General features: G+C 41.4%; 1 protein-coding gene across 2 annotated transcripts in view; it reads left to right on the top strand.

The window, feature by feature from the left end:
* The window catches only part of WBP4 (WW domain binding protein 4), a 218,061-nt gene that overhangs the window by 161,122 nt on the left and 44,133 nt on the right, over positions 1 to 12,806 (top strand). Inside the window, exon 8 of one of the 2 annotated variants that reach the window (XM_078657391.1) lies at positions 393 to 703. In XM_078657391.1, coding sequence (XP_078513517.1) covers positions 393 to 703 — 311 coding nt within the window. Of the gene's footprint in view, positions 1 to 392; positions 708 to 12,806 lie in introns of both variants that reach the window. The other variant, XM_078657392.1, reaches the window with a different exon arrangement.

Below are 12,806 nucleotides of genomic sequence, written 5' to 3'. Positions count from 1 at the left end.
TCCGAAACATGTTGACGCACACAGGAGGTGATGTACATTGCATTACATAAGAACCTCTAAAGTCACCCTTTTAATAGTACCAGGCCACCCCACGAGCCAGGTACTTTTTAACCATCACTTTAGTCACTTCAAACCCCACCACTCACTCAATAACATAAAAACCTCACATGCACCTCACGTAGTCATTGTGTAAAACTGCTCCCGCGTAGTCGTAGGTAGTAGCACGCCGCATCCCGTAGAGGGGTGCGAAGACCCCCATGCTCCCCACCATTGTAGGGACCACTCACACCCACTTGTATATCTTTCATACCCTTGTAGATTGGAAAATGAGTGCAGCAAAGATTATAAAGTATCATTGGAAGTGAAACATGCAACTAAATTGTCACTTCTAGAATCCAGGTGGGAGAAGCCAGAAGACTTTGTTCCAAGAGAGGATTACCTTCCGCCTCACAGCACAACCCCCACTGACGTTTCAGAAGAGTGTCCAGAAACTGCCACAACGGAAGAAGACTCAACAGAGTGTACAGCAACTGACACCACAGAATCAGAATCCACAGAGACTACTGTAACACCACTTAAGGAATCTGAATCCACAGAGTCTACAGTAGCAGCATCCAAGGAATCGAACTCCGACATCGAAGACGGAGCAAAACAAGGCAAGGAAACTGAAGAATCCGAATCTGCTGCCGAACCTGAGCATTTGGCAAGTACTAATGTTTTATCCATCATTGCAAATGCAAAAGAAACTACACACACTTAAAAAATATTTTCTATGAGTAAAAGTTCATGTATTGGGGAATCAACTGCACCCTCCTTTTTTTTCTTTTTTTCCGACCCCGTTGATAGTCTGCATCATATTGGTAAAATGTAAAACACCACTTACAAGAATAACGTTCCCTAGCAAGACATTGTAGCACTAACCCCCTTGAACCACCTTCACTGGCATGGCAACATTTTTAAAAAGTCCTTACACTATCAAAACATTTTGGATTGATTGCTTTTCCTCTTGCATCACGCACATTTCTGTTTAGTTTAATTGTTTTACGTTGTTTCATTTTATTCAAGTAATTTTTTTAAATGAAGGCACCCCAGTGTAGCAGTATGGAAAGTGCTGTCAAGTGCTTTAGTGGTTATCCACAGTCTTTAATATATAGCCCCAAGTTATGCGACTGGATACATGCGACTGTATACATGTTTTAGGAGTGTGCTCCCAGTCCATTCTTTTTTTAGGTCTCGCCTACCAGACAAAGCATGCTGTCTTCAGGCAAAAAGACCTATTGTCAGTTACAGTGGGTTTAGAGCCCACTTATTGCCTACTATTGATTGGATTTACTGTCATGTGCTAGTTTTTTTAATTTGCTGGCTTGTGTGGGCTTTCATCTTCTTATGCTTGTCCTTCCCCTGAAGCATTAACTCATTACTTGTGTCCTTCCATTGCCTGATTTTTCGAGCATTAATACTTTTTTCTTTTAGATTAAGGACTCCACCAAATGGCATGTCATTTTCAGCTGTCGTGTATTTTTCTTCTCGGGCCACACTCCATGTTCTCTCCCACAGTCCGCTTCCTCTTTGTTGTACTTGCCCTAGAGTTCTGTTCTCCTCCTCCACATTGTTTTCTCACCTGTGTGCTCCTACCCTGCCTACTTCATTATGCTTTCTCACAACCATTTCTCCTCCCCGCCCTTGCCCTGTGTGTTGCATCCCCCCACCTAAGATATCAGTTTCTGCCGCTTGCACCCTATGTATTGTTTCCCCACCATTGTCCTCATGGTTGTTTCCCCCACACTCATCCTTTGTGATGCTAGCCACCTCCCACACCCTCTAAATTGCTGTCCCCACTCGTGTTTAAACCAAAACATGTTTTCACTCTACCTATTTTTTGTTTATTTGCAGTTACAATTTTGTGAATTAAAAAAGACATGCATATTTTTTAGACACAGCGTCCTAGCGCTTTTTTTGATTTGTTTCTTTAGCCGTTCTGACTAATAACCATTGGAAAAGCCAATTGATCCCAAAGGTGAGAACTATTGGCTTTGCTGATGCTTGTTTAAATACCTGCTGTGGTTATTCCTTCTAAATACACTTTAATTCCAGTTGTACAGTAAATGAATTGTGGTGATACGCTGAAAGAATTACTTTCAAATAGATTGATACCGCGTAGATGTAAGAGGGATAGTGTTTCACCTTTCTGTGTTGACAATACTGTTTCTGTTTCTCTGGATGTTTGACACTCACTCCGGCTCAAAAGATTTACTAAACAATCTGAAAAAACTCATCAAGTGGAAAATGTACTCAACCCAGATGTAAATTCCCCCCACTGGAGTACAGTAAAGTTATTTTCATTCGAGAAAGCCCAATCTGGGACTCCATTTCCACTTTGCAGCCAACTCCGAAATGGAATGCTTTTTAATGGCAAGTTTGCAGTTAATATATCAAATAGCATCTGTGGCTTTAACGCGTGTTACATTGTGTTAACTTTTAGAGGCTACACCAGCGAACAGCGATCACAATTTGATTGGCATTCCGAATTTTTCATATTATTCATACAATTCGAAAAGGTGCATACATATTATCCACCATATGTTGTGTTGATACTCTGACACACAGTTCCATCTCTTGTTTTGTCATTCCTTAGCTTCCAACTTCTGATCTGTTATTGGTGCAATACAAATGCATAAGCTTTTCATGTGGTGTATCTGCACCCATTGTTTACTCATGAGTGCTGTTCCTGTTGAGCCATTACTTTCCCTCTAGTCTGGTCCCCTTCTTTCCGCTGCTGGTACTCCAAGAGTGAGTCCCTCATATCTTTAGGGGACAATATGCGTGTGAATCGTGACATTAAGTGTCTTGTTGTCATTACAATACATTATGTCCTCAGACAGTGTTTTACTGTAACAGTCAAGCCCAGTCCCCAACAAATAGTCTGCATCCTCTTAACAAGATGTAAGGCTTATCTGTTTGTATGGACCCCAATAGCCAGTAGAGCTGTTAGTGGAGATGGATACATTGGTGTGCCTGTCATGTCAGTGTGTGTGTTGAATATCTGTCACCTTTTGTCAGGCATTTTAGGACAGGTCAAGTCCAATGTTAAAAACTAGCCACCGGGTGATGGCAACCTTCGAATTTCTTATCCACCTGATGCTGAAAGATTTCAGTCTCGTAGTACAGTGTAGCCTGTGTAAATATTAAGCATGGGCGTAAAATCCGTTCCGCTCGCGAATTTTCGGTAAATTCGCAATGCGCGAACTCTCGCGAACTTACCGAAAATTCGTAAATCTGTGCGAAGCGGATTTTTTTGCTTGGTCGCACTTGCCAACTAGAATACTATACATTTTCGCGGGAGTAAACACTTGCGAAAAAGTAGATGCGGCGGGCATCGACAATCTCGCAATTGCGAGATTGCAAAATTTGCAATTTCGCACAAGAAATCCACCAGCAGGCAGCATAAACCTTGAAAATTATGATTTTTATCAGAATAACTCCTCAGGTTGACATTTGCCTGCACTTTTTTTTTGCAAGGAGTCCATTTTTGGGGGGGGAGGGTTGGGAGGAAGGAAGTGCCCCACAGTCTCCAACTTCCTGTTCCTGTCCAGCAGGCTCCTCTCAGTGCTTTCTTCATGTGCTGGTCACTTTGATTTGGATCTTGACCTGGAAGGATTACTTTTTGTGGACGCTGCTGGATATTTGGATTTTTCCAAAACTGAAAGCACTCAGCAGGTGCAAAAGTTCAATCTTATCATTAGTAACCATTCCCTGTAGTGCTTCCTGAGGGGCCCCTTCAGAGTTCATTTGCCTACTTGCAACTATTCTATGACCCTGCTCTGACCCTCACCGCAGGATCAGAGAATAGCTACAAGTATACAACAAAGGTCCTGTTAAAAAAATTACACTGCAACAGAAAGCAATTACAGACATAACTGAAAGCACTCAGCAAGTGCAAAAGTTCAATCTTATCATTAGTAACCATTCCCTGTAGTGCTTCCTGAGGGGCCCCTTCAGAGTTCAGTTGCCTACTTGCAACTATTCTATGACCCTGCTCTGACCCTCACAGCAGGCTCAGAGAAAGCAATTACAGATAAGGAAGCAGGTTCCAGCCAGGAAGTTCAAATTCAGTAACACATTAATCAGCCCCTAATTCATTTATATCAGTTGAGGCAGGGCAGGTGTGCTTTTCCACCCATAATCTACAGTGATGAACTAGAGGGTGGCATGGGTGAGCCAGAGGGTGGCATGGGTGAGCCAGAGGGTGGCAGTGGTGAAACAGAGGGTGGCAGTGGTGAAACAGAGGGTGCTGTGATGAACCAGATGTAGAAACAACATGTTCGCGACCGTTGCTACCCGAAAAGTAAGTTCGCGTTTGCGAACTGGCAGAAATTCTTGCGAACACACAAAAAAAAAAAAAATCGCGAGAGTTCGCGGATTTTGCGGATTGCGAATCCGTAAATACGCAATTTCGCGGATTGCCAATTCTCAAAATCTGCCCATGCTTAGTAAATATGTTTAGTGTAGGAAATACGTTTGCTATAAAGGTACATGTCTATAGTTTGTGAGCAGCAGAAATTCCTTTGATCATTTCGTAACAGGGTTACTCAATCTAAATCTTAATGTTGCCTAGCCACCATGTCCCTAATCAACCTTGAATTAGCTATAGCATTATAGTTGCACAATACCGCCTTCCACGGGAAGGCAGACGCATTCTGCAAGAGTGCCTCTAACTGTACTGGTTCCACTGGGAGGCTCGGGCAGCAGCTCCTCATGGTATAATACAGCCTAAATTAAAAATATTAAGCAGGGAAACTATCCAGAATCCCTCAAATTGGATGGTCATCCTAAAAATACCATTTATGTAGAGATCACCCATTTTCATCAGTCCTAGTTTTGTTAACTTTGTCTTACGCTTCGATGCTGCTGGCAATTTAAGGTTATGACCTAGTAGACTCTCAGGTGTCTGTAACCTAGTGGTGCTCCAAAGTTTGTGACGAAAGATTGATTAGGTGCAACTAGAGTAACCCTGGGCGAAGTACTACGCTATGCTTACGTAGTTTTCGCTACTTCGCACTACGCACAGTGCAAACATGCATAGCGGTAATTTTTTGCTTGCTCGCGGTCCTCAACGTCAAGTTGGCGAGCGAGCAAAATGACATCCTGGCGAGACGTTTTCCTCGTTTGCGATCAGCAACATCAAGTTGCTGTTCGCGAGTGTGGAAAATAAACCTCCCGGCAAGATTCTCAACGCGGGAGGTCAGGTTTCTCATTGCGAATGGTCGCGTATGCTTGCAACCGCTCGCGATGAGAAACTACCAGTCTGCGTTGAGAAAGCTGCCGCTCGAGTAGAAATCTACTCGAGTAGCAGAAAACGCCTGCTTGCACTGTGCAAGATGCGGTTTGCACTGATTGCATAGTACGGACACGTTTTTGGCACTGTGCACTATGCAGTTCGCGTAGCTCGCGTAGTGCGAAGTGCTCTTCGCATAGCTATGCGTAGTGCTACTACGCGAACTATGCCCAGGTTTAAACTGGAGTAGCAAGAATAGGGCACAGCAGCCTTGAAAGGATAATTTTGATATAGGCCACTGTGTCCGCCATTGATAGTGTCAAGGTAATTTATGCAGATTTCAACTGATTCCTGTATCTATCCTAGCCATCACCGGACCGTAGAGTCTTACAGAGAATTACATCCAAATCGTGGTAGTATATTCATTGCTAGGTATCTTAACTGAATCCTCGAGCATTCTCCGGAGATTCTAGCTTTGGTTTAGCTGTGCCTCATGTCTGTGGAAATGTTTGTGATTTATTCCCGTTTATTTAAAAGGTAGATGTAGTGCATAGCCTGACAAACTCCCTAGTAAAAGAAAAAAATAATGCTACGGGTCTATAACACATAGTAAAATGTAATTGGTGGAAATAGATATGTATGTATATCTTTTATTTTGATACCTAGTGGCCGTCGGTTTGCTAATAACTTTGGTGCTGCTTGGCAAATCTTCACAAAACTAAAACAGAGGCAAATTATCTAAGGGTCCTTCCTGGAAACGTTCTTGTGGGGGGAGGGGAATTGGGGGTGGATGGCGAGAAAAAAGGCACAATCGCAGGCATTTTTCAACATACCATCTGGCCCTACAGATTTTCCTAACGTCATTTACGTTTTGCAAGAAATCAGCCTCTGGACTACAGCTACGTCTTGCCCTCACCATTTGACCATATGGGGTGGCAGTAGCTGAAGAGTGCAGGTGGGCACTGCTTGCATGTAGTATATTGTTGCACGCCGTTTCTTTATGGTATGTGCACCTCTGAACTTGTCTATTATCTATATATATAGTCAACAAGTCAAGATACTCCAAAGTCTGTGCTGTATCTCATTGGTAGATGTACATTGTATACATTTTGGTTTAGAATATAACACATTTTCAGTTTTTTCAGACTATTTTCACTTCCAGTCCAGATGACAACTGTCCTCTATAAACCTGCCAAAAACAGGATATGCTCATGGTTTGGCCCCTGAGCCCCAGGTATGCTTTCTCGAAAAGATTGTCATTAGTAGGGAGTAAACCCAGAACCCCTCACAGTTCTCTGTTTTTGTCTAAACAAGGACCCATCATGCAACAATTCATTCTTTGTCGATATATTTGTATTCAAATCTAGTAACGTTTCTGTATGGGCATAATAATTTGTCCTACCGGTTAATAAAAAGTGACTTAATGTCAGAATGCCATGCTCCATCTCGTGATACAGGTATACAAACTAGTTTCGCCAAATGTCACAAAATACCTTCTCCTTTATTACCATTCATTGTCAGTTAGTCAGTCAAAAGTTTTATTGTTTGATTAATTAAAATCATCAACAGTATCATCATCGTCCGAGCAAATAAAACCTAGTTCATAACTCTGATGCGATATTAAACAGGCACAGGGTTCAGGCAGCCCTCATTAAGATCGTATCGTCCATAAATCATTCACACTATTTAAAATAATGTAATACAACATGCCATGAAATCTAGGGAAGTCTATAAATCTACCCTACAACAGCAGAAACAGCTTGAAGTCTTCCTCCCCTCCTAGGATACTAAAGGGCTACGTTCGTGTCCTATGAGGACTTCACCCTTACGATTTCAATCCCCAAATCTGCTGTGTAAAGGTTAAACAGTAATGTTAAACAGTAATGGGGCTGAAAAACAGCCTTGTTTAATACCTTTGCTTATATATACCTTTTGAGCTACATGTAAGGTTCATGGAACAATGGTGTTAGGTGCTTAGTCCAAAATTCAATATCATATTTAAACAGAGAGCCAGGCAGGCTATTAGGGAATGGAGCAGCATTTTCACGAATTGCCTGGAGTACTTTTTTTATTAATGCTGTATGACACAGAGAGGGACCCCTTATCCACTCAAAAGTGAAATAGTATACTCGTTAACAAGTAAAAACAAAGGTTTCCCTAGGACATCACAATACCCAGATCAAATAATTTGCACGTAAAATATATATATCACTCTGTTCATCAACAATTGAAAGAGAAGAATGAGAAGGTAGAAGCCCAAACAAGAAACTCAGCAAAAAATCATCAAAGTAGATCAATACAAAGTGTATTAAAAGTATCTGCATAAAAGCATTTTGTTTTACATATAATTATTTGCATACGTGCACAGTCAATTTATACTATAAAAAAGTATATCCCTATGAAAACACACAATCATATGCATACACTAATATGCTATTTCAATAGAAGAACAATATTGCCACAAGATAAAAATTCACCAGACCCGAGAGAGAAACATTAGACACTGAAATCTGTCATAGTAAACACATTTGTCAAGAAAAAATGTTGACTGGCGCTTAATACCCGTTCCACAATTAGTATCTATTGAGCCAGTCAAACACCGAATTGTGTACACAGTTGCGTCAACGCGTTTCGATGGTAATCTTAAATTAAAACCAACTTTTTCAAGACACTGATTATTCCCTTGTTGTAATAATTCTGGGGAAATTGTACGTCGAACTAATTCCCAAATATACCGGAGACTATGGTATATTTTCCTTGTTGTAACTAGCCTCTCTTGGCAGGTAAGGGCGCGTATTCTTCAATATTGTTCAAACTTGAGGAATGCCGCCCTTCATAATTTGGGCCTCGTGTGCGGTCCAATGCCGTGACTACTTCCCGTAGCTCTCAGCGAGTCTTCTTTCAAAGAACGACGTACAGTTTTCCCGGAATCATTACAACAAGGGAATTATCAGTGTCTTGAAAAAGATTGTTTTAATGTAAGATTACCATAGAAACCCGTCGACGCAACTGTGTACACAATTCGGTGTTTGACTGGCTCAATAGCTACTAATTGTGGAATGGGTCCTAAGCGCCAGTCAACGTTTTTTCTTGACAAATGTGTTTAGTACTATGACTGATTTCAGTGTCTAATGTTTCTCTCTCGGGGTCTGGTGCATTTTTATCTTGTGGCAATATTGTTCTTCTATTGAAATAGCATATTAGTGAATGTGAATGCATATGATTGTGTATTTTCATTGGGATATACTTTTGTATTGTATAAATTTACTGTGCATACATGCTAATGATTTATGTAAAACCAAAGGTTTTTATAAATTTTGTATTGATCTACTTTGGTGATTTTTTGCTGAGTTTCTTGTTTGGGCTTCTACCTTCTCATTCTTCTCTTTCTATTGTTGATGAACAGAGTGATATATATTTTGTGTGTGTATTTGATCTGGGTATTGTGATGTCCTAGGGAATCCTTTGTTTTTACTTGTACTTTATTTATTAAACTGATATCTACTCCCCATTGGTGTGTATAGTTTAAGCCATCCTCCATCATAGTATCTTTACTTTGAGTCCCAGAGACTCTTCCTGTACAGCCTCTGTTTTTAATTAGAGTAGGTTTTATTTTTGTTCATTATTTTTGTCTTGCCTTATTGATTTTCCTTAAGGCTGCTTTGGTATTTTTAAGCTCTTGATTGTTCCGGGGTTTTCTGCCCATGCTGCTACGGAGGTGTGCATGTTTAGATGCAGAGTTTCAACCTTTGCCCGCTAGTGTCACTTGCATGGAACTTATTGTACCTGACCATCTACCTATGAAATTATTGGTCGTTCTGGAGCTTTGCTGGGTTGAGGTTTGATCTGAGTAAGTTTGCCAACGTTTAAGCTGCCCTTCTGTTAATTTGCTCCATTTTATTCTCTTCAATACTTTGGATTTTTATTCCCCATTAGGGCTGCTGATTGTTGGTCAACTTATCCCTTCTCTATATGTAGCATCAAAGCACGCTGCTTATGGGAAGTGATCACTTTGGATGCGAGTTCCTTTGTGCCAGATGTTTCAAATTGAAGTCGCCCATGAGTAGAATCTCATGTGTTGACATCTACATAATATGTCCTCCGATGTCTCACTCAAGGCATTTATTATTCCATCTGTGGGTGTTTTGGATAGATTCAAGTGGATGTTTAGTATGATAATTGGCTTAAATGATTGACCCATTTGGACACCATCCATGGTTAGTGCTTGGAATATCGAGTTTTGTTCAATTATGTTTACTTCAACATTTAAGACAGTCGATATGTAAGTAACCAAACCCCCTGATGGCCTTCCATGTAAGCTGTGTTTTTTTCTGCTGGTTGGAACACTTTCTAATATCCGTCTAATGGCAGTGAGCTCTGACTCCAGGTTTCTTGAATAGCAATTACATTCTGTCTTGGGGAAGTTTAGGGAGTCTGTATTATAGGTGATTTGTTTTAACCCTGCCACATTAGTTAGTTGGTACAGGTGCATGCATTACTCATAGTTAATGGGGGGATCGATGCATGACATTATTGTTGTTTCGGTTCCAGGCGTGTTTGCAGCAAAACTAGTTCTGGCTATGTGTTCTGATTTTATGTGCCTTAATGTTGGAACATGTTGTAGTAAGCAAAGAATATTTGCTCTGTTAAGTATATCTTTCCTACCTCTCGAGATATAATTTGGGCTGAGTGTTGTGTCCTGGAGATGATTCTCTAGCCCATTGCTGATGCTCGCACTTCCAGCGTGGGAGTCTAGATGTTCGTATTGCAAGTGTAGTGTGAAGGGTCCGGAGGTGTTGAGGCTGCCAGCTGTCGTTGTTCATGGTATGATTACTTCCATGGACTGACAATTTGATTCACCAAGTGCTTTAGGGGCCACTGGAACTGATGCTGTATGGCAAGTCATCTGGGTGGAGCTCACAGTTCTGGATGGGTGGCTCCTTTCCTTAACGGTCGCTGGGGCAGTCAATTTCCGAGGCATCCTTTGGCAGGCTATGATGTTATTTTCATGTCTTGGTGCCATTGTATATCGTCCAGTTTGTTAAGAATGAATTCACTGTCCTGTACAAAAGAGGGTAGATTATATACAAATGGTTGTAAAAATATATCAATGTAATGGGCCATATTTTCAGTGTGCCTCCCATACCCCGAAATCATAGGCCTTCCTGGTGGAAGCACTCCTGCTTTGTGCGCCTTTGATAGAATATATACAAGAATGAACTTTCCAAAACATATATTCTTTTTCTGATAAGCCATTCTCCTTCCATTTTGCCAATTGCTTATTGTTCTATTGGACTATTAAATGAATTGTACTGGAACGCCGTTTCTCTAAGCTTTGAGCATTCAACAACTACCTCAAGATTCTGTTATTATAATCCTAATCAACCTTATTCATAATCACAACGTTCCAATCTTTTTCTTCTTCACATACTACAATTGTATCCTCATTAATTAAACCTATAATTGTCTCCTTTATAGGTCTCGCGTGACCCAGCGCTGGTCTTGCGTGACCTTAAGTAAAGAGGGCTTTAAAAAGTGCTACCCAAAAAATGCGCCGGCTACAGCATGCAGTGCATGTGCACGTGAACGCGCACAGTTTCCATCTGCCTTTCTAATCTCATTAAGCCGTCATGGCTCATTAAGTGCGTCCCTTCCTATCGCAGCTGCTCTCCTGTAATCGTTTTGCTTTCCCTCCCAACTCCTTCTCCTCTCCCTCCCCCTACTCTTCAGTGTGAAGCTGTGAAGCTTCCCACTCGCACCGCTTTCTTTTTCCTGCTCTCCCTTTTCTCACCTTTCTTTGGTTTCCTCTCAGCACCGCCTCTCCTCCCAGCCCCCTCCCCGTCCCTCCGTCTGCTGTTGCCCTGTGATCCCCCCCTTCTTGTAGGCGCGAGGCAGGCTCAATGAGTGCATTGTCTAACTTGTTTTAGGACTTGTCCCTTGCGCATAAGGTCTGTAAAATAGAAGCATTCAATTACCCAGTGTAATAGTTAGTGCTTACCAGAATTGGAAGGGTTAAAAGACGAGTTGCTCTGTCAGGATTTAAACTTCTGGCCCACAGATGTCAGCAGCGAGTGTTTAACGTGTGCACCCACCTCACGCCCAGGCTTTATCTGCCATCAACATTTTGTGGAATTCTGTTTTGAACGGATTGTTTGAAACACAAAGGGCAGGATTGGAACCCCTCTCTGTCCCCCTGCTCTCATTGGCAGGCCCCCCTAATACGTGTCTACACAACTTTGGACCAGTAATGCGGGGTTTTGATTGCTGAAAAAGACACTGGTCTCCCAACTCCTGTTTCACTGTGATGACGTCATACCATTGGAATTTTTTTCTCCATATTTCACGGAAATGACATCATGACTGTGAAAGATGGGCAAGGACGGGGGTTGAGGGAGGTGGGGAGGGAATGATTGGAAGTGGATGCACTGGTACTTTGTAAATGTTCAGAAAATAATAAAAATTGTTTTAAAAAAAATGACTGTGAAAGATCGGCTTCTTCCAGTAGGGAGGCCTGTTCGCACCTAGCTTTACTCCCTCGTCTCATGGATGTCTAGGTCTAGACAGTGCCCCCGCCCTGCAGAGCTTTGCTATTGCAACTTGTTTAATTACAACTGCTGTGAAAGGCAAACCAAGGCAGACCCTTCTAATCCTAGCCAGGGCTCTTTGTTAGCCCAATCTTACAGGAAGCAGCTTCAAAAACCCAACTTCTACAGACAATGTTTATTTAAATAAAGCAAAACGTGTTTTATCGCAAATCTTACATGTGTGACCGCATGTTTAAATGTATTCTTTTCCTATTACTAAGAGCACTCTTTTCAGTGAATGCTTCGATGTTTGAAAAATCATCTTTTCCATGCAAAAGGCAACAAATAAAACTGTAATATAAGTAATATGCACCAGGTAATATGTAATATCGTATATTGCGATTTTAGTGTTCCGGCGGTTTGTGCAAATGACTTTCCGTGGTTTGTGATGTCACCAAAACCACTTGATGGCTACATTGCGCCTTATTAAGCGTTGTCTTGTTATGTATAGTTTCATACGTATATATATATATATATATATGTATATATATATATATTTATGTAGAGCAGACGTAGGGAACCCTGGAGAGTTCCCAGTATTAACCCGGAGAGCATTGCCTTTAAACAACACAACCGACTCTTTAAATCTGCCCACCACAAAGGTTTGTTTTTCTAGCGGAATTTTTAAGTGTAGTTTTTTTTTTTTATTATTATTTAATTTTGCGGCCAATGCTTGTTGGAATAGTGCTCTATATGCGTTCGTCAAGGAAGTCACCATGTAGTTCGTATAGCCCTGTGGACTGATGCATCCTTCTAGGGGCTCAAGGTTAAGGTTAAATCTGAACCTCGCCGCTGCTGTTTTCTTACAAAGTCCCTTTCAGTAAAAAAATAAAATAGAAGAGCGTGCCGATGTTGCCCAGAGTCTAAAATAAATATCCTTGCGTTTTTGTTGACTGCCCGCTGCGAGCTCTAGTGGTCCGCATTCTTTCCACATACCTGAAAAGTCT

Source organism: Lissotriton helveticus, chromosome 8 (assembly GCF_964261635.1).
Source record: "Lissotriton helveticus chromosome 8, aLisHel1.1, whole genome shotgun sequence".
NCBI classification, from domain to species: domain Eukaryota; kingdom Metazoa; phylum Chordata; class Amphibia; order Caudata; family Salamandridae; genus Lissotriton; species Lissotriton helveticus.
Note: the sequence above shows the minus strand (reverse complement) of the source record. Positions and strands in the feature narration are given on the sequence as shown.